We start from the raw sequence: 27,142 nt of genomic DNA, 5'->3' as shown, positions 1-27,142 counted from the left end.
TGTCTCTTTTAAATGTGCCGAGAGCACAGGAGGTGAGAGTGAAGGAGACACTGTTAAGATTGAACAAAAACATAGGAAAAGTTTGGGTACCTGCGTTGCCTATTTAATTATTCTATCTAGACAGAGTGCAGGAGTTCACTCATATTTTTTGATCATTAAAACAAAGACATCTCTAGATTTGGGGTGACTTGGACTTCTATTTTTTTTTTGCCGCAATATCATTTTTATTACATTAATGGGGTAAGCTACTTGAGCCAAGTTAGTATTACTCTCCATAAAAGGAAGCTTCACTACACAAGAGCAACACCTACAGTATAGGAGAGAAGCAGCATGCTAAGCTACAGCAACACAGCTAAAGTTTCTTACTACATGTAAGCTTTTCTCCATTTATTACACATATTATTATCAACAATAATTAGTATTATTTTTATCAAAGATGTCACAATTTTCAAACACAATGGGACGACCCAAATGCAGGAAAACAAAACCATTTATTGAACCAACGATTAAATGGGCAAAAACAAACGCTTACTTTGTTTTCCCAGTACAAAACACAAAGTCCATCAAAAGTCCAAGAAGAAATCTAACAGGAGAAACAACCAGAGCCACGAGGACACAACTCAACACAGGACCAAGGGCAAAGTCTGACAGTGAACTGACACAGAAGGTGAAGCAGACAGACATCAACCTGGAGAGAGTGGACACAGGTGTGACAAACGAGACTCACGTGAAACTGATCAGGGCAATCAAAATGGAGGGAAATGTTACACACTCCGAATCAGTAGGTGGCGATATACACCTTTACACGATCTGCCATTAAATTAGTGAAGAAGAAGAAGAAGAAAATGGAGGGAAGATTGCAGTAACGCAACTTTTTGGATACCAGCTGCCAATAAAACCCAAAGAAGAAGAAGAAGAAGAAGAAGAAAATGGAGGGAAACCAGACAAGAAACACTGGGGACAAGAACTAGAAAGTAAATCAGTCATGCACAGAGGGACTTTTAGAAACACAAGGAAGGAAAAGACAGGACACACTTAACCCAGGAATATTAACAATAAAAAACACAGGAAACAGAGAAACACAAGGATACAAATGACAAAACCAAACAGGAAATCCCATTGAAGCAACAACACCATTGAATGGACCAACTAAACAAAGGTAGGCCTAAACCATGACAAACACATGTTTCACCTGTCTGTCTGCTTTTATGTGATTGTTTTGTGCTGATATCTCTTGTTTGGCCTTTTTTTAATCTGTTACTGGGACTTGTGCTCTTGAAAGCTGCTGTAAAGAGATTTTTTCATTTCATTCATTGATTTCAAACCAATAGGCCAGCTCCTGTAAATGAACCTCACTCCCCTGTGATGGAAGTTGAACTGTTTTAATTGAACTAAATACATTTGGTTTAACATTTACTATACTGAAATATTTCTGACGGACAATTTAAAGATTTGTGAGTAAACAGTCCCGTCCATAAAATGGTGAATAAACCAAAAAATCTATATTCAAAGTTGCTCAGGAGGTCACCTTTACCTACCACCGTGTGTGTCCAGTGCAGGTCACCAATCTGGTAATAGATAAATGAATATATTTTTTCCTTGGGTTTTCTGTTAAATGGTGTTATAAAATTACATTTTTCAAATCAGATTTTGGTGATTCTTGAAGGACATGGGTTTTTTTTTTTAATATGTTGAAGCGCTTTCCATGTTGTTAAAAGGTGCACTGATGAATAATCTGTTGTACAATGAGCTCCTACAATTAAGGTCCTTGAAAATATGGTTACCGAATAATACAATTATCTAGTTTAAGTTGACCCTGTAGCTCAGGCAGAGATGAGAGAGTAAGAATTAAAAGAACTTTTAACAAAAAACCGAGCGAGTACGAGGGAATAAAAAAAATGTGTTCATGAGACTGAAGGTTACAGCTGCTAAAATATGTAGTTTTAGTTTAGAACAGACTGACTTCAGAAGGAGGCTCGGTGTCATTTATTTTTTGTGTGGATGCAGACTCAAGTATCGTGACAAATGGCTGCTTTATGAAAGTTTTCCCAGAGCAGAAAACCTTGTTACCAAATGAAGTTCAGAACCACTTTTGTGATGATGTTATCTCTAACTGGAGTTTTTTAATTACTGCACAGAAACATGTCCAACTTGTTTACTAGTTCATCCCTCAGATTCTTCCTTTACTCTGCCGTCATGACGACAAACACACACACACAGAGTAAATCAGTGTAACACCTTCAGGCTAACACTCTCTGTGCTGATGCAGGTCTCACTCATTAACACTCATCTATTTGTCTGGCGAGAAATGCAAACATGACAGTGTGAAAAGGATGATTTATGTCGAGGCTGGCTGTTTGCTCGGTGAATTTTGAAATGAACAGCACCAGGTGTGGAGGATCCATATGGGACCAGGATGAGTACTGATGCATTCAGCTAATTAAGTCACTGGACCAGACATGCCGTGAGGGGTTTGTTCAGGGCAGCAGCACATCAATGTGGACCATGGCCCTGCAAAATGTCCTACATGTATGTTCATAGAGCAATTCTGCTAACACGGCTATCTTATCCATCTGTAAATCTTTTCCATCTCTTCTCTCCATCTGTCCTTTCCTTCTCCCGTCTCATAAATCCATCTGCCTGACTTCCTTGTACCTCTTAAACCAGCTCTTTTTCCACTCTCTCTCTTTTCATCAAGTTACCTCGCTCAAACAGAACGCCCATCTGCTCACATCTCTAACCAAACCCCCCCCCCCCTTCCTCTCTCTCTCTCTCTCTCTCTCTCTCTCTCTCTCTCTCTCTCTCTCTCTTCCTTGGACGACTATCTGTTTTCCTCTCTGGTGCAGCAGACATGTTTTCTTGGTATTTAATGGCAGAGAGGATATTAGTGTGGGCTCGATAGGTAAAAGGCCAAACACACACACACACAGAAATAGAAAGCTAAAGAGATTACTCAGCCGTCATCGCTGAGCTTTCTGACCAGGAAACCTTCACATCTCTCTGCCCTCAAGGCACATTTGCACATGCTCATAATCCACGCGGCTTACTCACAACCTCCGCTGTGGACCCGAGATACTCAGGAGAACTAAAGCCTTCCACTTCTTTACAAAAATAACAAACTCAGCAGCAATGTTTACACAGCAATTTCAAATAACTTTTTATGACACCATTCCCATCCATTATTTGACATTAGTTTTTACAGCGGAGGTATTTAATTGCAGACATGATGAAATGTACTGAATTAAAGCCTCTGGAAACCTAAAACCCACCGTAGCCTCCTAATTATGTAATAGAGAGTCTTATGGGTCTAAAACCTCAAAGAATAAGAAGGATTTTGTTTTTGTAATTAACCTACATTAATAGAAACATGACTAAACAACCTACTTTACTTGGCCATGACAACAAGAATCATATAAAAACACCTTCATTTGGCTAACTGTTACGAAGTAGAGGTGTAAGATTTGATTGAGTGAACAGGATCATTTCTGTGTTGTCATGGTTAAGTCTGAGGACGTTTCTAGCGGTGTCTTGATAACAGTAGTACAAGTGGGTTGGACTGTTCCAATAAGTGGATTTTTAGAGGGTCGATGAAGTCTAACAACCTTCTTACTTTTTCATGAATGAGCAGAAATTAAGTTTTTAAAGCCTATGTCAAACCCAAACCTACAACAACCTCGTAGCTATGCAGTGCTATCAGGGTCTTATGTACTTTAGGGGAAGTTTCAATCTATAACTTCATTCATTTAAGCTCTGTGAACATTTTTCTGTCAATCCTATGACTCTGAGCGGGGAGCCTGAATGTGCCGCCATTTATTATCCAAACATGAAAACAACATCCGGTCAGTCGTACAGTTGGCTTGTTATAGACTGACTTAAGCATTACAGCTACAAACTGACCTAATACGAGAGAGAGTGACAGCCAGCAATGTTAAATAAATACTTAAATGTCACTTAGTAAGTACATAAACTCTGTTATGAGGTGTATTGCATTCAAAAGAGAAAATGTAAACCTGCTCTGTTTTTCTGAATTAACCAGATCATTATTTTGTCATTTTAAAGATTAAACAACTGCAAAGTCCAAAGGGTCCCAGTGCGATGTTGACACACTAAAAACAACACCATCTATTTTAAGCTGGTAACACTCTAGACATTTTTTTTTAGGCCCGATTTTAAGCCTCAAATCTGAGCATGCACTGCTGAACGGAGTAGCCCCCCCTCAACGATCGGGGGGAGGCTCAGAACGATTTTAGGCCTGTTGCAAACTATTTTTTGTCCAAATAATTTGGTGTGTGTGTGGTGTCAATGTGATTATTTTACTGCTCCCATTCGAGTCTGAGCCTCCCCAATCTCGAGTCGTATGAATCAAACATGCTGCCTGTAAACATGTTTACAGCTCACAAATATGGCAGCTGATAACTTCCCTTACTTAAAAGCTATAATTCTTTGACATTTAGCGCTGTATTGCTTTTTCTACCGAGCTTTAGTTTCATTCACAGATTGAGATGGATGTGAATGACAGATTAAGATGTTGAGTGAAGATTGCAGTTTCCATTTTTTTCCTGCAGAAATTTAGTTGGGCCGAAGTTCATAGATTAGCAGCAGGAAAAGTGTAGGCATGGGGGGAGTGTAGTTCTGTTAAAATAACTAGCTTACGCTGCAGAGGCATCATTTTGCATTGCACTCAGTGTTGAGAACTAACAGTGGAGCTCAGTTAGCATACACTGCTAGCATACATGCAAACTGCTTGACTTGATGGCAAAACATTTTCTATATCACAGTCCAGATTCAGCCGATTGAAACAGACAGCAGAGCCTCAGCTCCCTCCTCTTGTTCTGATCCAGACAACACATAGCCTACATATTGTAGGATTGTCACATACGCCATTGTTATGTATGGAGCTGTCAATCAAACTGTGATCGTCCATGCCAACACAATGAGAAACAGTTGCAAAACAAAAACTAGATGTGTAGTTCCCTCACAGTTCTGAACATTTATTCTCACTCACATTTTCGAGGATGCTTAATGAGGCTCAACTTTAATATCTTGTTTACATTTATACATGTAATTTAAATTTCCAGAGGATCCCTGCCAGATGCTTACATTAAGTATCTATACATTCCTGAATAATGCAAGTTAAGAACATTTAAAACATTCTGCACAGCATGCACACACAGACCGGGAGGAAATAGGTGTGTGTGTGTGTGTGTGTGTGTGTGTGTGTGTGTGTGTGTGTGTGATTGTGTGTATGTCTTGGAGGATAAAGTTGGGGATTATAGAAAGTCATGATAGCATACCCTACAAATTGCTAGATAAGAGACTCAGGGTTTTTTTTATTCATCCCAACACCCACATCCCTCTCCTTCCTTTCTTCCTTAAAGCTAGCCTTGATTCTGATCTCACACTTCACCACCAGAGACGTCTCTGTTGGTGCCTCTTGCGCACCCCCTCCTGCTCTTTGCCCCCCCCCCCCCCCCCCCCCCATCCCCCCCCCATCCCATCACTCCATCCTCCTCTCCTCGCCGCCTAATTGCTGCTCAGTCCTGCTGTGCTTCAGTCAGCGTGGAAAAACTCTCTCACAGTGGGGAAGAAAATTTATCCACCCTGTGCAAACAAAGCTGGAAAAGAAGAAATTGTCTTCTCCAATTCTTTGGTCACTTTTTCTGCAACTCTGTATGTAATCTCCACTTCCCCCCCCTTTCCTCTCACTCATGCGGTACATCCACCTCTGGGTTTATATCTGCTCTCTGTGGCAGATAAATTAGTCCTTTTTTGAAGCACCTGTGATTTGAACTGCTGATAACTCACCTCGAAACCATGCACTGGAAAATACTTTGACATGATCGTCTCCATTTGTGGCAAAAAAATGGAGAGAAATTCTCTGAGAGAAATTGTGCTTTTAACCCCCCCCCCCCCCCCCCCCCCCCGAATGCAGAGAAGCTTTAGTGCAAGAATATCAACATCGAGAGTGTGCATGCAGAGGAACGAGTGGTCTCGTGTGTGTACTGATTGCTTTAACACCCCTCCCTGACTGTATCAATAACAACCAGAGAGGGAGATTAAACATTTATGAGGTGTATACTGCACTGGTAAGAATCCAATCTAGACTGTCACTATAAAGTATACTGCTAGCTACAAAGTGGCTGGCAGCGTTCCCTGTTAGCGTTACAGCTGATATAATCCCACTCCGAGTGTGCTGTAGCTGCCAGCGGCTGCATTAGCGGCAAGCGCCTGACTGTGAAATGCTACAAGTAAAACCCCCCCCGGGACCTGAGTGGTTCAGGTGTGCAGTGGATTAAATCATCTCAGGCACTTTTCATGTTTCCACACTGACAGCAGTGTGAGGTTGCTGGTGTGGCGACAGTAAAAAGTCAAGTATACGACATGACAAGTGTGCACCAACACTGCCATTACATTGAGTCATAACCATGCCTCAGTCCATGGGATATTTAGAGATATTCTGAAGGCACATAGAATATTATTTTAGTGAACTGAAGAATTGGTCTTCCTGTATTTGGTCTTTAAGTATGGAGCCCAGAGTGGTCACAGAGAGAAACATTTTAATCAAGGCCGCGCTCTACGATGAGAGCTTAAAGCGCTCTGGTGTGCACACTATCATCATCGTCATCATCATTTATTTATTTGAATACTCAGCAAACACATTTAGGGAGAGCTCTCGTTTACAATGCTTCTGGGAAACTTGCACCACCAAAACTCAAATCTTAGCAAGTCTATTTGTCTAGTTTCTAGTCAAAATATCTGAAAACACTTATGTTGTAAAGTCTAGAAGAATATCTAATTTTAAGGTACAAAATGCACAAAATAAGGGCTGAATTATAAGTAAAAACATCTGCCAATCAAGCAAGCAGCATTGCTGCAGCTGGTTTGTTGAAATACGATGTAAACTAATTAAGATGCAAACATCGCAGCTGAAGACACTCCACAAGTAACATTTGCTTTCTGCATTGATGGATCATTTTGCTTAATACCAGCAATTCAGGCCTTATTTTTTTTTTATCTTGAAGTAAAATGTTTATCTGGTTAATGTAGCTTCCAGTATTTGTAATGAGAGATTTTTGACTAGAAATTAGACAAATAATCTTGCTAAAGCTGTTTTCAGATATTCAGGATGACGCTGAAGTGGTGGACAAAGCAACAGAGTCCGCTATACGATGCCATGATGAGAATATTTGCCTTCATATCCAAGCTACGTGTAGCTCAGTGAAATCACATCATCAACAAAAGAGCGGAGAATAACATACTGGAGAACATAAAACATAATGCAGTTTAATTAAGTGCACAGAGATCACAATGGTTCGCACACATGCAATCTATCTCTTGTGCATTAATCCCAGGGAACAAACTTCACCACCCCCTCTCGCTTTCTCGAGATGAGTGAAAAATGTGTCTGTTTGCATTCACACATGCAGCTCAGCTTGTAAGCTTCAAGAGATTTTCAGGAGTTTATGCAAGTGTGAAAGCACTTTAAGATTTTACAGTGTGGGGGATAAAAATGGAACCATAAGAAAGGGCTGCGTTGAAGCGAGGAAGTATAAAACAGTATAGAAGAAATAGTATAGAAATGCAAAAGTTCAAGAATGTACAATACCATGAGATAATAATCATATCAATAACATCAATAGAACATTCCTTCCTGACTTTTGATTAATTTTTGCTTCAGATTTAAACAGACAATAGACGTGCAGCAAAATGGACCAGCTTTTAGTGTGGTGCTGATGCTCTAAATAGTCAATCAATAAGCTACGTTTTAAGTTAGCGAGGCAACATTAGTATAGCTCATCTGGAAATAAATAAAAGGAATGCTAAATTGATCAACTGCAAGATGGTAAATGATAACAATAGTTTCCCCAGGTGGAGCTGACATTGCGAGGCGTTTGCTCCTGGCTGGACCTTTAATTGATTTCACAGACAGTGATCAAGCACTGAGGGCAATGTGTTGGCGGGCCAAGTTAAACATTTTGTGTTTGTTTAGCCTGCATGCTGCTGCTACAGTGGGAGGCTGTAGCAGAGACAGAAAGTGCTCTGACTGCTCTCTCCCAGCAGAGGTCAGCTCCTCCGAGAGCACTGTGGAGCTCCACGCTGACAAGAACACTAATATATAGAAAAAGTAGGTGGTTTGCAGGTCAGGCACGGTTCAAGTGGTGGATTAACACATGCTTTTACGGGTTGAGAGCAGCATATTTTTCTCCCCCACCCAGGTGAGAGTGAACTGATAACACCACTATAGTAAGATTCATTTACAGCAGTTATAAAGGTTCAGACCTTTAAAACATTTATTTTGAACAATCATTTTCTCTGCTCAATATTGTTCCTTTAGTTGCTGGAGTTTTAGTATTAGTACTGGTAGTGTTGTGTTGTGCATATTTATGCAAAGTCAAGACTTGAAAATGATTCAACAATGTGAAAAATGTGCACTTTTTCTTGGGGCGACTTGTTTTATCAAAGGAACTTCATTAATGTAAATGGTGTCTTGGCTGTGTAGCTCACTATCAGCAAGGTAGCCAATTAAATTATTTTTTTGGTGCAGAAACTCTGCCTCATTAGTTCGACATTGTATGGCTTGACTTTCTCTCCGTTTGTTCTCTTGTACTGTTTTCATTTTTCACTACAGAAGAAGTTCCTATAGGTGTAGTTTATAGCGGGTCTGAAGAGTGACAAAGAAATGTTTTAATTCATACACATAATGTATGCTGATCATGCTGAGAGCTCACCAACACCCAAGTCATATAGTGTGGGCACATAAATCGTGAGCTTTAGTGCGTGTGTGAGCTGTCACAAATTGTATAAAGTCATACAGTGTACAGCGGGCTCAAGCCAAGATGAGCAGTGGTCTTACCATGCAGTGAAAACAATGTTTGACAAGTTAAACTATACGTTAACTCGGCTTCAAGCGAGCACACAAGCAGGGCTGACTAATAAAGACAGACGACCATTCCCCCCACACTTACTGTATGGATAATTAATATAACAAACATGTTTTCATGCCGTGGGAAGAGGCAGGAGTATCCCAAGAGATACTACTAAGCAGCAACCTCCAGAAAATGCAGTTTCTCAAGTGTCCACTTGAAGCTGTCTCAAAATGAAGGCCAAGCAATCTCCTTTAGGTCTCACGTTAAAAATGTCCAGAAAAAACAGGCAACATTTTTTTTTAAACAGATTTGGTATCAATCCCTCATTTCCTTATTTGTTTAAAACTGTTATTCATAAATGTAATAATTTGGGGCATTGCTGAGTTGACTTACAGGTCGGTGTGCTTAAGCTCTTTGCTGAGGCCTTCACTCCATTTTGCTCGTTTCTAAATTAATCAAAGTTAGGTTGGTGATAGCAAATATTGCAACCACCATCATTGGGCTTCATAACGCCTTTTCAGAGACCAACAAGTGAGACAACACTGAGACTACGTCCATGTTTTATACAGTCTGTTGAACCAACGAGTGCTCAGGAGAACATGCAAAGTCCGCACAGAAAGACCCCAGTCAGGATTGAACCAGGAACCTTCTTACTGTGAGGAGACATGGTACAACTAAGTATATAAATCAAATTATTTCAGCTTATCAAATATTTAACCTCGCATGTGGAGTTGCTAACGTCGTTTCCCTTTTCCCATAAAAAATAATTACCCTGCTAGAAGTCCTTTTCTACTCGACTTGCTTTGACAGACCAAGCTGTCCAATCTTTTAGACCAAGCTGTCATGTAGAAACGACCTCCTTCAACATCTAAATGAGCTTGATGTTTTATGAAAGAGAGACGACACGTTGAACTACAAACAAGGTTAATAATTAAGATTTGTGGAAAGTATACTTGATCTGTGGCGGTTTGATATTCTTCAAATATACTTGTATCGCTCCAAATGGCCCATATTAATTTCCATCTAATCATGTGCATGTAATCACAGGTTGTGTTTAAAACTCACCCGTCCGATGAGCACTGGCTCAGGCCCTCTGTACTCCTCGATCACAAAGAACTGGTTCCAGAGCCAGCTCCTCCTGTGGCGAGAGTGAGGCTCCGCCTGAAGCTCCGGCCGACCGTCCTCATCCCCCGTGACCCAGTTAGACCCTCTTTCTGTCCTCTCAGGCACAACTTCATCCACACCTGCCTCCGAGTGTGTCTCAGTCTGAAGAGCGTTCGTCTCATCATGACTGGGAGCATTAATTACACCATCAAGCTCTCCATTAGTCAAATTGCTTCTTTTCTGGTGGTTCAGAGCGAGTTCACGGCTATGTTTAGGTTTTATGGATTTGGCAGCAGATCCAGGGTGTTTCAGCGTGACTGTTTGCCTCCTTATGTTGTCCCTAATGTCAGAATCATTACGTTTCCTGTCATTAAGTCTAAAAGCCACATTTTGAGGGCTTGCCAGTTCTTCTAAACTTCCAGAAAAGTTCTCCAGATGAGGTAAAGCTTGTGTTCTACTTGATGTCACCGGTGAATCCTGCTGTTCTTCCAAAACACTGTTACCGAGCACGGCACCATTTCTATCCTCTTTGAAAAACAAAAGAAGAAGCAGCACAATGTGTGGTGCCATGGCTAAAATGACTGATCAGTTACTCTCCAAGAAAAAACTGATGAACAGGTTATCAGATGACGGTCCATCTTGTCTTCTTATGCTTTGTCTCTTCTTCCTTTTTCTGTTTCTTCTCCAAAGAGTGAGTCTTCATTCCGCCTTCTTTTCTCACATTTTCTCTTGTAGGATGCATGCTGCACGGGATCACCTGATAGGAGGAGACACAAGAGGTGCAATGTTGACTGAGTTCAGTAGAACACAAGAGCCTCAATGCAGGGAAAGGGTTAACATTTTTTTTTAAAAAGTTGTTTTTTTATGAACATACTTTTTTGCCCCTTAAAAGTACAATGTGTGACATTCTGAATATTAATATAGTGAAATGTGTTGTGGAGTAATGACTTCCTCCAAAGAGAGTGAAGTCAAACTCCCTCTGAGTTTGTTGTTCTGAGCTCTGTGTTCACACTTCCTTAAGCTTGTTTAAGTTTCGCTCAGAGGCTCAAACTTATTTCATGCATGTTGTTGTTTTGTGTGAATCCCTCTCTGTCCAACCGTTGGCTCTTTCACCACATGGGGGAAGAGAGACAACCTCGCCCACTCAGGGTTCTGTGAGGCTTAATAACGGAGGTATAAGAGTACAACCGAAGCAGAACCAACAGACTTTCCAAACCGAAAGAAATACTTTCTAAGGCCTAAAAGGACTCTCATATTACCAAAGAAAAACCTTAGAGATACATGTTGTCACTTCACTGAAGAATCTTGTTTTCAGATGTGTATCAGCACTTGTCTGCTGCTCTTAATCTCAATGAAATTTGCTGTTGAAACAGAAAGGGAGGGACAGGGGAGGCAGGAGGGGGGAGCTGAGGGATTACAGTGGTGTGTCCAATGAGAGGGTTTGTTTTGGTCTGAAAATCTGCTCCTAAAGTTACATAGTAAGCCTGTAATGACCTTGATGAGATATCGTAATATACTTCCAATCCAGTATCGATTTCTTGGAAGTTTCTTTAATTGACAAGTGATCCGTCCTGTTTTGAGATCTTTTTCTTTACGCAAACGTACAGAAACTCTTTTATTACCACTTTATTACCACAGGCTAGATAAACACTTTTTGATGTGCTTTTACCTTTTTATGAAACTTTATAAGATTTCATGTGAGTCTAATGTGTGTGAATGTTTTTATGCTACTTGAGCCTCTAACTAAAGGTAGTTTCTGTCACTATGTGGTAGACGATAACATTTATTGAATCTTGAAAATCTCTTTTTTACTAAGTTTGTAGCTTCATAACAAAAGTATTACAATGATTTTTTAATAAATATTTGGTTTTATCAAATTCCTTTATGAATGTTGTTTTTTTCCTCATTTCTTGAACTTTAACAATCATTAGGTGTTTATTATTCTCACTGGATTCCTTTCTGATTCTGTGAGATTATTGCTGACTGCTGACGGCTTCGTCAAAGTCACTTAATCGTATTCAAAGAATATCATCAATCTTATCTCCTCAGAGTAAGAGCTGATAATGACCATGTTTTTTCATGTAATGTCAATCTTCCACTGCAGCATAAAGATCATGCTTACTATAGATTTTTATAAATAAGAGAGAACGCTGTTATTTATGGGGAAGAAATCACAAGTAAAACTCTGTTACATCTTTGTGATGCAATTTCATGTGCAGATAAATTATACTAAGATTATTTTCTTAACTTAAACAAGCCAATTTGACTTCTAGTGCATGTATTCAGTCAGACTTATTTATTTTAAAGTTTTCTTAAAATTCATGCAGTTTTACTGTGAATTATAGGGAAGATTACCTCATTTGCAGACTATTGCTTCAGCATGGATGCTAAACTCACGCCTGTTTTTCTTCATACTGAGAAAATACACTTTAAATCTTTTATTTCCAAATGATAAATATTTGTTTTCAATCTTTGGACAATCTTGTTTCCGTGCATCTGCAGCCTCTATGACATGCCGTAGTTTTACTTGTTTGAGAAATGTCGTGGTCAGTTTCTTTCTGTTCTGTCAAATAGTGTCTCTTATTTTAGGCCATAGATTCCACATTTTGCAGCTGGTTCTCTTGTTTTTAGTGCTGCAACAACGAATCAATAAAAATCGATTAATAAAAGTGTTGGCAACGAATTTCATTATCGATTTGATAATGCGTGGCACGGGAGCACCACAGTGATGATGCAACACCTGAAAAGTAAACATGTCGGAGTCATCGCTGACCAGGAAGGGAGCTCGACAGCAGGGTAAGTCACTACAAAATCCCACGTTTGTTCCGTTTTCAAGTAAGAAAATGGAACGTTAGTTAGTCTCTCCGGTTGCTCATCTGGTGCTTGTGTTTACTTTTTATCCAGCTTGACAAGCATGAAAAGTTCATTAAAGTAATGTTAGCGTTAGCTGGTTAATGACTGCGGTAGAGCAACTTTCTACTTTGTCAACGCCAACCAAGCAAAGAAAACTTCATTATTTTGCCTTTTAGGCCTACTTTCAATACGTTGTCAGATATATTCTTTGCTTTTTCCCTGTATTATTTTCTGTTGATGTTGGAATATATTTGTGTAGGTGTGTGTGTTTTAAATTTTATTTTGGTTTAATTTTTTTTTTTTAAAGCACTTTGTCAGCTTGCTGTAAATAAATAAACAATTAAAAACGAATGTCCTTACTATAATGATTTAATAATTTAATGATTAAGCTTCCAGTGTTAATTTTCTGTAATAAGGTGAGAGTTAATACACTACACTGTATGCAAATGCATTTAGACACTTCATTAAATTTGCTTTGAGGGTACCTGTATGAGTGTAAATAAATATATATTATAAAAACATGTGTTGTCTCTGCAATTGCTCTTTGGGCTACTTACTTGCCTTTATCAAGGCATATTGATGAGATGTAAATTGTGCTGTTTTACAAACTAATACTATCTTTGTCATTGCAGTAAACATCATGTACACCACAGCAAGCATCCATCTTGACAGATAGCATCCTCAACATGCTCGTCGCTGACATGAGGCCTCTGACGACGGTTGAAAATGAAGATGTAACTTCACTACAATGATCTCCACCTTGAACCCTGGCTACACTCTTCCCTCAAGGACCCATTTCACAAAGCTCATGGAGACGTCCAAGCAGTAACCTGTTGTTTTTGCACTTTTGTTTGTACTGTCAATGAACAAATGTTCTGTTTTTGAATAAACGTGTGGAAATTCAAAATATATTTTTTTAAATCCGATTAATTGGAAAAGTAATGAACCGATTAGTCGATTATGAAAATAATCATTAGTTGCAGCCCTACTTGTTTTGCAGTTTTGGCAGACACACGATTGAAAGACAAAGAGATTTTGACATCTTATTGTTGTCTTCTAACAAGAGGTGACTTTTCTGTTTCCTTCTTGCAGGCTGCAGTAAAAGTAGCTGCACAGAAACTATGAACATTACGTGCTGATAAGAGCGCATAATTCCCTTCATACCCGACGCTGTCGTTCATATTTTTTTCCATCGCTGTTGTGTGATATCGATCACTCCAGCATGCTCACAGACTTTAGTGGTGGTCTTAAAATTTTTCAATTAATCTGCTGCCTGCGGGCGCGGCACTGAGGTGGAGCTCAGGTACTTTACTGTTCACTGTCACACACAATTGCCCGGACATCGTGTGATTGATGTCGTCCCTTTTTAAAGATGGTCTGCTCATGCCTCAATGCCCAATAGTGAGAGAAGTCCCCCCTTAAGAGATTAATTAGCCTCATAAATAATTTAATCAATGACTTGTCCTCGTTTCCCAAAAGTTTAATGATCTGACTTTCGTTAGTATTTGAGTCAGATGGCTGCCATTGATCTTTAAAATATGATGAACTGAAAAGTGTCAGCAGCTTAACGGGACTGAAACTTTGTAGTCCCAGTTTTCCTGTCCAGCTGCATCCATCACTCTGCCTCTGCTTCAATCAAAGTCAATCTTCTGACATCTGGTTTCCACCTTTGGCGCATGTATGGATGCAGACCTTATCCGTCACACACACACACACAACAACAGTACATGAGTCATGGGTACACAGGGATGCAGCCTTCAAAGAATTTGTTATAAAGTTTTCATGACATATTCCTCTCAGATTTACAGGGAGAGATTTGAGATTTCCCTGCATGTCCTGCCATCATAAAATATGCTGGCTAAAGAACATACAGTATATGACACAGTGCAAAGCCTCTTCTGTGGTCTGACTAAATAAATGTACAATGAACCATGTGCTTCGATTAATTTAAATGCAAATAAGCACACAGGGAGCCTATAGTAACGCAGAAGCCTTTGATGGCACTGTACTATGAGCCAAAGCGTTTTCAGATACATCCACAAAGATATGCTTCATATGAAAGGAAGGACACATGAAAATGAAACCAATGTTCTTATACACTCTGATACTGACCTACTTTTTAAAAAAGCTTTCTTCTAAAGAAGCTTTAAATTCAAGTCAATTTGTGCATTTGATTGTATTTAATATTAATAAATATCTATTTTCATTGCATATATTTTTCTTAAAGAAATTCTAAGAAATTCAGCCTTGATTTCTGCACACCAATCACAGCAATCCCCTCATACTGTGTGTAATGCTCCATGTTCAGCATCTGCATCTGTTTGGCATCTCCTTAAATCTCACAAAATACAAGAAGTGCTTCATCCAAAAAACACTTTTGTCTTCCTCGGCTATTGTGTATTAGCATAGACTGAGCTCTCTCGGCTTACATCTCTGCCTGCCTTAGCTTGCGCTCCAAAACCTCGTTGCCAGCAGAACATGTCATTCACTGTTGTTTGAAGTCTTTAGAGTGTGAGTGCTTATGAGATATGTGTGAAATGTAAGGCAGGGATAGAGGATGAAAGCGTGAGGACGATTTGCTGGTTGCCGGCTCAGGAAAGGAATGATGGGTGGTGACATAGCTCTAAATTGCAAATCGCTGTTTCAGTCTCACTTCACTCCGCATCGAGTCGCTTCACTGCAACAAGGCTATTTCATTTTTATTAAAAATAGCCTGTGCATGTCAGGCCTTTTACATAGAGAGGAATGTGAGTTGGAGGCAGAGAGGTAATGGGTGGGGGGGGGGGGGGGGGGGTGGGGGGGTGTGATGGTGGTAGAGGTACATTTGGAGAGAGGGGGGACAGGCTGGCTGGCTCAGACATGGACAGATTCTGCTCCATTTGAACATCTCTGCCTTGCTCCCCGTCTCTCTGCTGCTTAGTGCACACATGGAAACCTCTTAAGTCTTTCCAAATCAGACTGGTGGGGAGAGGCCCAGTGCACTCAGCACATCAGTCTCCTCATTGTAGTCAGGGCTTGACATTCAGACAGCTTAACCTTAAGTGATACCGCAGTGTAAGAAATGTGCTGAGCAGGCGTGTAATTATTTGTCATATGAAAAAGCCTCAGTGCTTAAGATGCTCTTTAATGTGTCAGTAATTGTAAATGAGAATTCCTTCTTTGACAAAAATTAGACGCCAAAACCAGGAACAGAAATGCTTCTAATTTAGCCAATCTACAACCTTTAAAAAATTAAACCAAAACTCAAGTGACAAAACTGCAGTTCCTCAAGTGGCCACTTGAGGCTGGCTCCATGAGTGAGTTCATCCCCATTAGGCTCTGTAGTGATATGTCAGACTAAACAGCTGAATTTGCCATGTTTACAGCTTGATGCAAAAATGGTTTTGCTGTTTTTAGCCAGATTATTTATCCACTACATTTCTGCAGAGGGTGATTTTTTTTTTTTTTTTTTTTTTTTTTTTTTTTTACAACACACCTGTTTAAATTATAGAAAATCTTAAAATATGTATGATGAAACATGTCTGATATTTCTAAGCAATAATTGACAAAGAAAATCCCTGGCTTTGTAGTATATAGCACTAAAAGACTTTCAAAGAAATATTGGTTTAGCTTTAATCAATTAAGTGAATTATTATAAATTCATTCCTTTTATATATGAATGGTTAGTTTGTTCAGAGTTTGTCATACACTGATTCATCCGATACAGAATTTGTCACTGCTTACAAGTATTGTTAAGACAAGAAACTTGGTTCATTTTGGTTACTCCCGCTAGTTTTTGACCAGTCTAAATAACTTTGTTGCTGATGACACAGTTGTCTGAACTCTTATTTAAGCTGAATATGAATTGTGAAAGTATGGACTGGATACCAGTATAACTTTGACATTTCAGCATTTGCCAAGCCCTAACTCCTCTCCAGCCCCTCACTCTCAACAACATGGATACAACCTGTAACAATCCAATCCCATAATGTATTAAAGGGCCCATATTATGCTTTTTCTGGTTTAATATGCTCTTTAGTGTGTTTTCCAAGAGTCCTGTGCATGTTTAGGCACATCTATGTGCAAAAATTAAAAGTCTGCGGCTTCTCCTACGTCCTCCTGTTAGCTGTAGCATTAGCTGCATGTAACGCTCGGTTCTAGCCCCCCTCAAAAAAATGTGTCAGGGTGATGTCTTGTCAGTGTGATATCACTGATCTAAGCCCATTGGCTCGTTGTGGCAAGTCCAGCAGCTCATGTTGTATGCCCATTAACTTCTGTGGCACGCCCACGATATGCCGTAGCCTGCGGTAGCACAGTAGTGCTAAGGTGCTAATGTTTTTGCTCCCCGGCCCTCGGAGCCAAAGTGGCTGAGCGACTGACCAATTACGGCAGAGCCGACAGGCCGACCAATCAGATCAGACTTGGCACACGTGGGGACTCTGAACGTGGGCACTTCAGAGTCTTAGAGAGAGAGTCAGAAGCGAGCCGGTGCATGGAGCGACAGTACATGAAAACAGACACTTTTTAAGAACTTTATCTATTGTGAACATACTTTAGTAGGTACATAGATTAAATATATGAACCCCAAAAAGGGCATAATATGGGCTCTTTAAAGTCTTTTTAAACAGTCAGCTTCTTTACTGCTCTGCAAACAGCCGGCTACACAGCAAGTAGTGCCATCATATCACTAAAGATGTAGTACTGACTTCATCTGGCAGCTACTGTTTTAGAGCTCAGAAGAAGATTTCCAGTGACAAAAGCGAACAACAGTGCAGTAGCAGAGTGTAGCAATAGTCGGAGCTGGAAAAATGTCACAGAGGAGTGTTTTCTCATTAATATTTGAAAACACAAAATGAAATGTGTAACTTGTAAATCAATACTTTAATTTAAAAGATGTTTGGCGTCATTTCCAAAGGGTTTAAATGATTATTTTCTGATTATTTAATATTGTGTGTGAATCATTTACAGGTTATTGTCATGTACCATTTATAATCTGTAGTCCTTGATCATTATGAATGGTCCACAAAATGAATGAAATTAAATTAGAATAGATAAAATGCCAAGGCTCAATGACTGATTGGTTTACATGAAAAACAGAATAATTGTTTCTCTTGTTTCTCTTGTGATTTTTACAACAGAGTTTTCTTACTCCCTACAATTTGATTATTTATCATGGTGGAATACATTAGTCCACTTTGTTGAGAATGCACCCAGAGTGTTTTTCCCCACACTTTGGCTGACAGGGGACCATGGTATGTTTAAATAATGGATTACCCGTTGGATTGATCAATGCCTTTAATCTTGCATTTTGCCCATCCCCATCTTGGGTTTTTTTAGGGGGCGAGAAGTTACCATCCTTAGATGAGATTTGAAGATATTAAATCCATACAACATAACATTATGCCCAAGACTTGTAAATTGTATGGTTGAGAAACTGGTTAACCATTGGGTTACCCACTGAATTAGATATGTGTTGAATGAAGCAGACTTGATGGTTGTCCAAAGTGCAGTAAGGGACAAGCAATGGGGAACAGAATGAACTGAGTAATTTAAAACAACAGCAATCCTAATTACCTGCTGAACAATGCTTACATCCAGTAAATATTAAACAAGAATTCCACTCACCAATAAAAAGAACTAGATACTTTACAGTCAAATTAACCACTGAGGAAGCAATATCATTTGTCTATATCCTCCTATAATAGACTAATATTACTGAGATTAAGCTCAGTGACTGGATTAAATGCCATCAAGCAGACAGCCAGCATCGCCCACCTGTCACTCATTGCAGCCAAGACCCTGAATAAGGATAATTTAAAGAATAATGAGGAATTGTTGAGTTGTCATGAACTGGGAATTGATTTAAAGACACAATATTTAGAATTTTTACACTAAAATATCTAAATTAATTAAGAATGGACTAAACCTTTGTTAAAGTATATATATTTACAGTCAACTCAGGGTTTATTTCAGGCTATTGGGTAATTTTTTGTTTTCAGTTTAGCTATCAAAAATTGTATATTCAGAAATGAAACGTTGCCAATGTTTTTGAGCAATCTGGACCATGTGCTGGAGTTTGCAAGCAAATTTTTGATGGATTCAGTCCTCTCTTCGGCCCACCTTTCTTATGAAATATATGTACTTTTTAAAGTTTTGGTACTTTTAATACTATTGTTCATTAAATAGACAGAGGTTGTGTTGTTTAAAAAACACATGGTATGATGAAGTATTGAAAGATTTTGACAACTTTATTCTGCTGTGAAGTTGGAGATTTAGCATGGGGCTTCAATGAGATTGACTCACTTTCAAAACCAGCCTCTAGGGGCCACTTGAGGAACTACAATTTCTGCACTTTTGCATTTGCGTTATTTTTGATGCTCCGAGGGATGCTGCTTGGTTTCCTGCTAGTAATACAATAAAATCCCTACAGGGTTAACAGTAGCTCTACAAAATTGTTAAAAATATATATACTGTATGTAATATATATTTTCAGCTCACAGGAAAACATAGCGAAGTAGGCTAGGTCTATCAGAATCTGTAAGAAGGAAACAATGGTAGGTCTATTGTAGAATAGAATTACATTTCTCAAAGCTGTCTCATGATTACTCTCTGCAGTTGCTCTTTGGTCTCTCTAACACACAAACACACTCAGCCACACACACGCACACACATCTGGACTTCTCATTAGCATATCGAGTACAGATACACCAAACAGCCCGGAGCGTGACCTTGTCTTGTTAGAGGAAGCCGGGTAAATGACCTACTTGATGCACGTTAATGTGATTTACACACTTGGGCTAACTATTAGAATGAAAGGAACAGTCCCACAACATTGCTGACGGCTACAAGCTGAGTTCCGGCGACCCTATCATCATTTTACCTATCATCATTTTAGCGCGTAAGAGTCCCCCCGGTGAGAGCGCACACACAAACACACACAAGCCAAGAAAAGGAGCCGGGAAGCTCGGCGTTATTATCCGCACCATCTGTCAAAGCTTGGCGCTCAGTTCAGACACTCAGAGGAGGGTTTCTTACCCAAACCTGTCTCTCATATCCCGGCTATTATTCCACCTTAACAGCAGCAGAAGGAGAGAGGTTTTAAACAGTTGGAAACAGACGCACCATTTAAAGCTTGCATCCAAAAGTAAGAGCCGAGAAGTGAAAATTGGAGAGGCTTTGGAGGGAAAATGATCAAGCGATTCGTTAGGATTAGAATAAAGTGAGTTAGGGGAGAAGAATGGAGCTTACCGTGTTTGTGTTTGCAGAGCTGCTCCGGTGATGCCTCTCCGGTTTAACGGAGCTGAAATGATCCAACGTGGGAAAGGATGCCGAGGTTCATCTGAGCTCATCTTGGTGTGTCCGCTCAGCCTCTCTCTCTCCCTCTCTCTCTCCCTCTCTCTCTCGCTCTCTCTCTCTCTCGCTCTCTCTCTCTCTCGCTCGCTCTCTCTCTCTCTCGCTCTCTCTGTGTATCTCTCCCTTCTTCTCTCTCCATTAGTCTTTAACTATCAGAGAGACGAAAGTCACCATAAAAGCATGCTATTTTTGACGGTAGAGGGACCACAGAGTACCACACATACAGGCATCTGGCCACGCTGACAAATGACCATTTTAGTTTGGAATGGAAGTCTTTTAGGGCCAAGCACAGGGGAGGAAAGAGAGGGGGAGGATTGTGTTTTTTTTTTTACTTTACATTTACAAAAGAATACATCAGAGGACAAAGTTGTTTTATAGTTTTAGTGTGAAGTCATACTCAAGAGTACAAAGCTAAAATGTCAAGAACAAACAAGTAGCCCAGTTTTAATGCCAGGGATAAGTACAAAACAAATGTCCCTCCTTTGATTTTTTTCTCCTTTTTGACATTTGGCTTTATTTTTCAGAATTTTGTCCACAGCCTACCAGAATTTTTTTTTTCCAAGTCTGGACAGAAGAAAAATGGCACTGTTCACCTATAGCGCCCCCTAAGTGACTGATTGATCTAGAATGAAAATGGACCCTTCCATGTGGATTGGCCAACAAATTAACTCGAATATGACTGTAATGGAGTTCAGAAAGCTGCTTTCTTAAACATTTATCTTTAATAAATAATATATTGACATTTTGTTCTGCTCAGCTGTTCTCTCTGATATGCTGCAGACAGTGCTGAGAGTAAATAAGATAAACCTTTATTCATCCCACAGAGAAATGTACAGTGTTACAGCAGCAAAGAGAAAGGATAGCCAAAAAAAGAGCACACAGTGCTGCAGTTGCTACAAGGTAGTCTTAGAATTCAGTTTTGTAGAAAAAGGTACTATCATGCATTCAACATTGTTATTGCAATGTATACATGTGTGTATATATATATATTCTGCATTATTATGTAAAAAAAAAAGTTTTCTTATCAGCCAGAGCATATAGGAAAACAATGCCAGTACCAACAAAAGTGTAATAGGCCCATATCAACCTGATCAGCAGCTTATTTGACTAATACATTTTGACTATATAAGACTATACAACTGACATTTGTACTTTATCCTTAACTTTAAGGTGAAGCTTTATAATTTTGTTGTACATTGTATAATGACATTAAAGACAGTCTATAACATGTTCACATCATCCATGACCAAAGCTTCCCCTCCTGGCTTAACATCTTTATGTTGACAGAATTAAGCTCCATCAATAAAGGTGCAGGTAGCCGCTTTCCACATTCAGACGCAAGACAAGACCAAACAACAAGACAGCCTGTTGGGCATGTTTGTGCTGGAATATCAGAGAGGGGGAACACATTATGTATATTTTGTTGGAACTAGTGGCTGAAATACATTCTTAGTGAATCAGGCTCTGATTTTGTTCAGTAATAATTATTTTCCATATTGAACTAGTTCTAGCACAAACCAACATCTGCTCACCTGTGATGCTGCAGACAATGCTAAGAGTATTATAAACTATGACGTCAGGGAGCCCACTGCTGGACAAATTATGTAATGACATGACTTCTAAACCTCCCTTAGCATTGTTTTTTTTATAATAGATGTTCTGTATTAAAATCCTCATATTGACACAAATGTAATAAATGTAAATGTCAATAATAATTTATCAATGAGACCCATATTGACCCAATCATTTCATGAAAAAAATTCATGAAAAACAAACATCTCTTTTATAATTCCTGGCACTAAAACTCCTCTGTGCAGATATAGCCACACTAAAAGGCTGCTATTTTTGAAAATACACAGTGACCACTCAGTGCCACACAGGCACAGTACCCAGACTGACAAGTAACCATTCAAGGTCATCTCAGTTTGTAAACTAGATGTGTAAAAAAAATCACAGCTTTGCTCTTTAATCATCTCATTTTTTATCATGTACAATGAAATCCCTTCAATATGTTCTGCTTATTGGCTATATCTCCTCCTTCAAGCAAACCAGTGTTTTCTTTTTAATCTTCTTTAATTCAGACAGTCTGCATAATCATCTCTAACATTTTCCCAGTTGTTCCACCCAGAAGCTGGGCCAGAAAATTACTGCTACTTAAGGATGCATTAAAAGATGAAATTTCACCATTAGCTAAAAAAAACATGTCTACAATGTATGCCTGTAATTACCCCCTTCTTACCAATTTGATTGGATTTTTCTTCCATTGGGTTGAACAGATAGAACAGTGTTTTTTTTCTTCTTCATGGAAACTGATCATCAATTTAACATGCGCTAACCTCTGCTGTTCAGCCTTCCATTAAATCTTTACTTTGGGCTGATTTATAAAACTAAATCCAGTTATTTGTCTCTGAAAAACTTCAAACATAGTTTTCTTTCTTTTAATACATATTCAAGGGTGAATGTTCAAACCAGCATCTTGTCATACTTTGTCTTCTTGTGAAGGTATATAAATGCTGTTTGGAATCAGAGTTTCATGAGACTTCCTTCAGATAAATCGAAGCAATATTTTCAGATTTGACTTAGTTCATTTCATGCCACCTTGAGAAGACGTGTTTGTTTCTCGTAGAAATGCTTTGCATATTCATCATTTGAAGAGAATTTGATGTTTTAATGAAGTAGTAGTTTCAGCAGAGTTAGAAAGACATCTTCAGAGGATCTTAAAACTTAAAAACAAAAAGAAATGCACCCTTGCTTTGCACTTCACTGTTTCTTGATCATTTGTGAGTTCTGCCTTCTGACTCATAAACGAGAGCCTTAAAACAAGTGGTGCGTATAAAAAAAAAACAAAAAAAAAAAAACAGTTTATTGATAGGACTAGAAAGCAAACATGCAATCCCAAGGTCACTCCACAGCTCCCTTGTACACAGCTGGATACGGAGGTTTATTAATGACAAAACCTGCTGAGCAAGCACAGAACAAAGCCAAGCTGTGATCAATCCAAACATCAGGCTGTGAGTTGACTCAGGGACACATTTACAAGTTTAAAAAAATGTTATCGGCTCCAACTGTTAGAGGCGGCTGTCAAACAATATTTGGCAAATTTCTAGCTGCTTTGGGTCACATTTCCAAAGCTCTTCTAGTGGAATGAAAAACAACACAGATGTACTGAAATGACATTTCACTCCTTGGGTCAAAACTTGCTGGAGTTTGCTTTGCTCTTACCTGGAATTTGACTGTGAGAAGAGAAGAAGCAAAAGCTTGAAGGATAAGCTTTGAAGAGGGTGAGCAAAGGCAGGCCTAACACCCACTGAGTCTCAGCTCATCTTGCAGAACTTTGATAACAATCACATTTCGCTCCTTTTTTTGTTCTCAGAACTTGTTTTGTACTGACAAGTCTGCTTTCTACTTTTCAAATCTGGACCACCGAACTGCTTTCCTCGTGTTTTTTTGTTTTTTACTCTCTCAATAATTCTGTCATTAATGAACTTCCGAGTCTGGGAATTATGGATGAGTTTGGGGAGGATGGGAGGCTTTCCCCTCGTACTCTCTCAGCGGCAGTCAGTCATAAAGCAGCACTCGCGTAGGTTTGAGAAGACACTCAGCTCTCTGATGTTGCACTAGAGATGTTTTCAGCATCCTCACGCAAGCATGCCTTTAATTTATTCCATACAGTTAATAGCACATGTATGTGCATGAGTGCATTAGCCATGAAACACTTAAACACTCTTTGATAAAAAGCACATAGAACCAAAACCCTAAAGAGTTCTTCCAGTATTTATAGAGCTGGGGTATTTTTTTTCTTCTTTTTACATATTTTATGATCTAAGTGACTAATAGGGACAAAAGGTTTGGAGCTGCTGTAGTAGGTTGTTTCAGCGAGCAGCCTGCAACACCGTCCTTTGGGAGGAAATGACCACATCAAAGTGCGTCCCCTCAAAGAGCATTTTTTTGGCACTGATGGTTAGATGATTATTTGTAGAGTAGGATACCTGCAAAGAGAAACCTTTTATCATGGGGTGTACTTATTTTGAAAACCACAACCAGCTGTGTTACATAACTTTCTTCACAGCCACCAGACTCCATTTACAAAAACAGACAAACAACAAAAAAAATGATATCTAAAACAAAAAGATTTCCTCTGTAGCTTTCCTTGTTTTCAGACCCTTATGATAACTATTTGAGCCTCTTTTGGTGTTTTCTCACATTCAAAAACTCCTGAAATGTGTGGGATAAGCTGCCTGTGTGAACACAAATAAGATTTAAGATTTTCCCTGCCAACCTCCTAGTAAAATATCTGCATGAAGTCAGGGTTGCATGGTGCGCGACATGTGCCACCTGCATGCATGTAATGAAACTGCTTCAGCATGTTTTGTACTCGCCAGTATGTTCTTCTCCACTCTTTCATACATTTAGTGATATACAGAAAAAAAACTGCCATTATACTGCCCTGCTCTGATGCTTTGCCCGTCATTTCCCTGGCATCCTTTTACCAGCATGTCCTGCCTTCTGAGACCACACCCCCTCCCGTCTGACAGGGAGAGTCTCCGCCTGTGAGGTGATTGTGTGATCAGGCAAACCAGGCCCACCTTGCATGTGCCCTATTGGCTGATACACACATATGTGGAGGCATTTGATTGGTTGTACCTACCTTTTTGAATTTTTTTTACCTTTCCTTCAATTGTGTACCTACCCTATTTAAATGATGTTTGTTAATCTGTTTCTTGATGACCCTGATGAAGGCCACGAGCTGAAACGCTTCGGTCTAAATTGTTAATAAAGTTGATGTCCTTACTACAAGTGTTGCTGGAGCATTTTGACCTGATCTGGCAAGTTGAAAAGATTTCAGGGCAGCTGATCTGAACTTTCAGTGTGAAAAAGGCTTTGGTTGGTCGTTTTACACCATGTTCCACCACTGACAGCTCAAGTAATCAACAACAGCAATTCCAAAACATAATAATGAAGACCCTAAGATATGTGCGCAGGTTTTAAAAAATACAGCTCAAACATTGTGATATGTTGCATCACCGATATGCTAAAAGCTTCCTCCCATAATGTGATACATTTCCTCACCGTTGAAAAGTTTCACCGATGTACTCAGACTGTCCAAACTCAGGTTTTGAAAAGAGAGCGGGGATGAGGACAAACAGCTTCACACCTCTTGCCCCTCATATTCTTTTGCAGCCTTTGTCACTGCGAGAATGACTTGTGTTCTTAATTTACTACCAGGCTGCTCACACAGAATGAACAGGCAGGTTCAGCAAATTCATTAATTTATCGAAGCGTCAAAGACACTTCAGAGAAATCTGACAGCGGACACAAATCAAGTTTTCAGCTCCTGACTGTTTATCGCTTCACCTAAATTAGCCCCCGTTATGCGCAGCAGTACATTTAAAAACCCTCAATCTCCAGACATTTCAGTTTTTTTGGACCATTAAAGCTTTTCTTTTTCTGCTTCTCTCTGTGTTTATGTGCGTCCAACCCCTGCAGGAGTAGGTTTATAATTATCTCACACAGCCTACTTGAAATGATTCATTATGTTTTAACGTCTTAATCAAAAAGCCAGCCAGCAGAGCGCTGTTAGAGTATACATTCTATCCTCAGCGCAAACAAAAACATCAGCTGTTTATTAGAGGGAACGGTATGCATGCTCAAATCATTTGAGGAATCGCCTGGAGGATGCAAATTCTTGTCCTCTTCATTAATTTAGTGTCTGCTGCAAAAAAATGCCATCATGTCTCTCCAAAATACTCCCCGAAGTTTGCTTTTCTTTTCTCATTCCATTTTTGTTTGTTTCAAGTCTTTTACTCAGACAAAGTCACGTTCCTGTTTCTCCCTCTTCTCTTGTCTTCTCTTTTCTCTGTAATATTCCTCTTTCAAATCCTCCCTGCTCCTGCGGGTCCATCCCTTTGACGAGATATGATAGACGTCCACACAGTTTCCTGAGTAAGCGTCCCTGTGCGTCGCTCTGTACACGGCCTCTCTGGCGACTGCTGTGGCCTCCTGCAACGTCAGTCCCCACTGAACCCCTTGGTCCAGAATGGAATAGGCGTAAGGGGATCCAGAGCCCACAGAGAACAGGGTCCCCTGCAGACGAGTGCCGTCGCTGCACACGTAGATCAAACTGGGTCCAGAGAAACTTTCTGACTTTCTGAGATTTGTTGAAGAGGAAGTCTTTGTCTCTGCCTGAGACGACTCTTCAACACTTGTATCCACAGGCTTTCCAAGACCACTCATCTCTCTACAATCAATCTGGGCACCCACATGGTCACGGCGTCCATCGTCCTCTCCTCCATCCCACCCACACAGCGTGGCCGCCACACACAGCTCGGTCCCCTTAAACGGGTGAAGCATGTAGGAGAGCAGTTTGGCCGCTCCTCTCGTGGAAAGCCGTCGGCCGTGGCGGAGCTGGTAGAGCCGCAGCTCCCGAGCCAGAATCCGCTTCCAAAGAGCGCAGTCGGCCGAAGTGCCCGAGGTCGTGCCGACCAAGTGGCTGTGAATGGGCAGGATCTTCTGGGACGCCGGGCACGCAACGAGCCCCGAGCAGCTGGAACGAGTGTCCGCCGCGGCCAGCACGCCGCCTTGGAACATGAAAGCCAGGGTGGTGGTGCCGTGAGACATGGGGAAAGGAAGAGGGACGGACTGAGAGGAGGATAGGGGAAGGTTGGTCGGCGAGGAGAGGGAGGGTGCGGCGGAGTCTTGAGAAAAGATGTCACTGGAGTTCTGGACGGTTCTGATCTGCCCAAACTGTATTGGACTTTCATCGAGGTACCCTGCAACTGGTGTATAGAAATTAAACCAACTTGTTCCATCCTGAAAAGGAATCACAGAATGACATCCAGTCTTCTTTCCAAAAGTGGTGAAGCTGTCCAGAAAGTTGTCCCGGCATTTGCACAAGTCCTGTAAAGCCATTGAATATGACAAAATCAGTTCTGTGTCTGAGAAAGGTGAAAGGTGTGTCATGCCATCTAGTTGTTGCTAGCAGCGTT

At 40.0% G+C, this 27,142-nt stretch overlaps 4 protein-coding genes across 6 annotated transcripts in view; 2 read left to right on the top strand and 2 right to left on the bottom strand.

The window, feature by feature from the left end:
* Window positions 1-20,247, bottom strand: part of LOC132956335 (cadherin-24-like) — a 52,351-nt gene extending 32,104 nt beyond the window's left edge. The window contains exons 1-2 of one of the 2 annotated variants that reach the window (XM_061029716.1): window positions 20,052-20,247; window positions 9,933-10,728 (exon numbers count right to left, since the gene is read on the bottom strand). In XM_061029716.1, coding sequence (XP_060885699.1) covers window positions 9,933-10,541 — 609 coding nt within the window. In that variant the 5' untranslated portion in view covers window positions 10,542-10,728; window positions 20,052-20,247. Of the gene's footprint in view, window positions 1-532; window positions 668-9,932; window positions 10,729-20,051 lie in introns of those variants that run through there. The other variant, XM_061029724.1, reaches the window with a different exon arrangement.
* LOC132956355 (sex comb on midleg-like protein 2) overlaps window positions 1-27,142 on the top strand; it is a 486,888-nt gene that overhangs the window by 202,024 nt on the left and 257,722 nt on the right. The window lies entirely within an intron of this gene.
* Window positions 822-27,142, top strand: part of LOC132956345 (protein sel-1 homolog 3) — a 51,475-nt gene continuing 25,154 nt past the window's right edge. Inside the window, exon 1 of the mRNA XM_061029736.1 lies at window positions 822-1,159. The gene's annotated coding sequence lies outside the window, so the exon portion shown is untranslated. The remainder of the gene's footprint in view (window positions 1,160-27,142) is intronic.
* Window positions 25,037-27,084, bottom strand: LOC132956384 (proteasome subunit beta type-11-like). Its single transcript, XM_061029807.1, has one exon. The coding sequence runs from the start codon at window positions 27,063-27,065 to the stop codon at window positions 25,962-25,964; it is 1,104 nt and encodes a 367-aa protein (XP_060885790.1). The 5' UTR covers window positions 27,066-27,084; the 3' UTR covers window positions 25,037-25,961.

The sequence above is a fragment of the Labrus mixtus genome, chromosome 3 (assembly GCF_963584025.1).
Source record: "Labrus mixtus chromosome 3, fLabMix1.1, whole genome shotgun sequence".
NCBI classification, from domain to species: domain Eukaryota; kingdom Metazoa; phylum Chordata; class Actinopteri; order Labriformes; family Labridae; genus Labrus; species Labrus mixtus.
The sequence above is the reverse complement of the archived record's forward strand: the minus strand, read 5'-3'. Positions and strand labels throughout refer to the sequence as shown.

Coding starts and splice junctions, on each gene's coding strand:
- LOC132956384 (XM_061029807.1), bottom strand. CDS start 27,065: ATGGCTTTACAGGACTTGTGCAAATGCCGGGACAACTTTCTGGACAGC.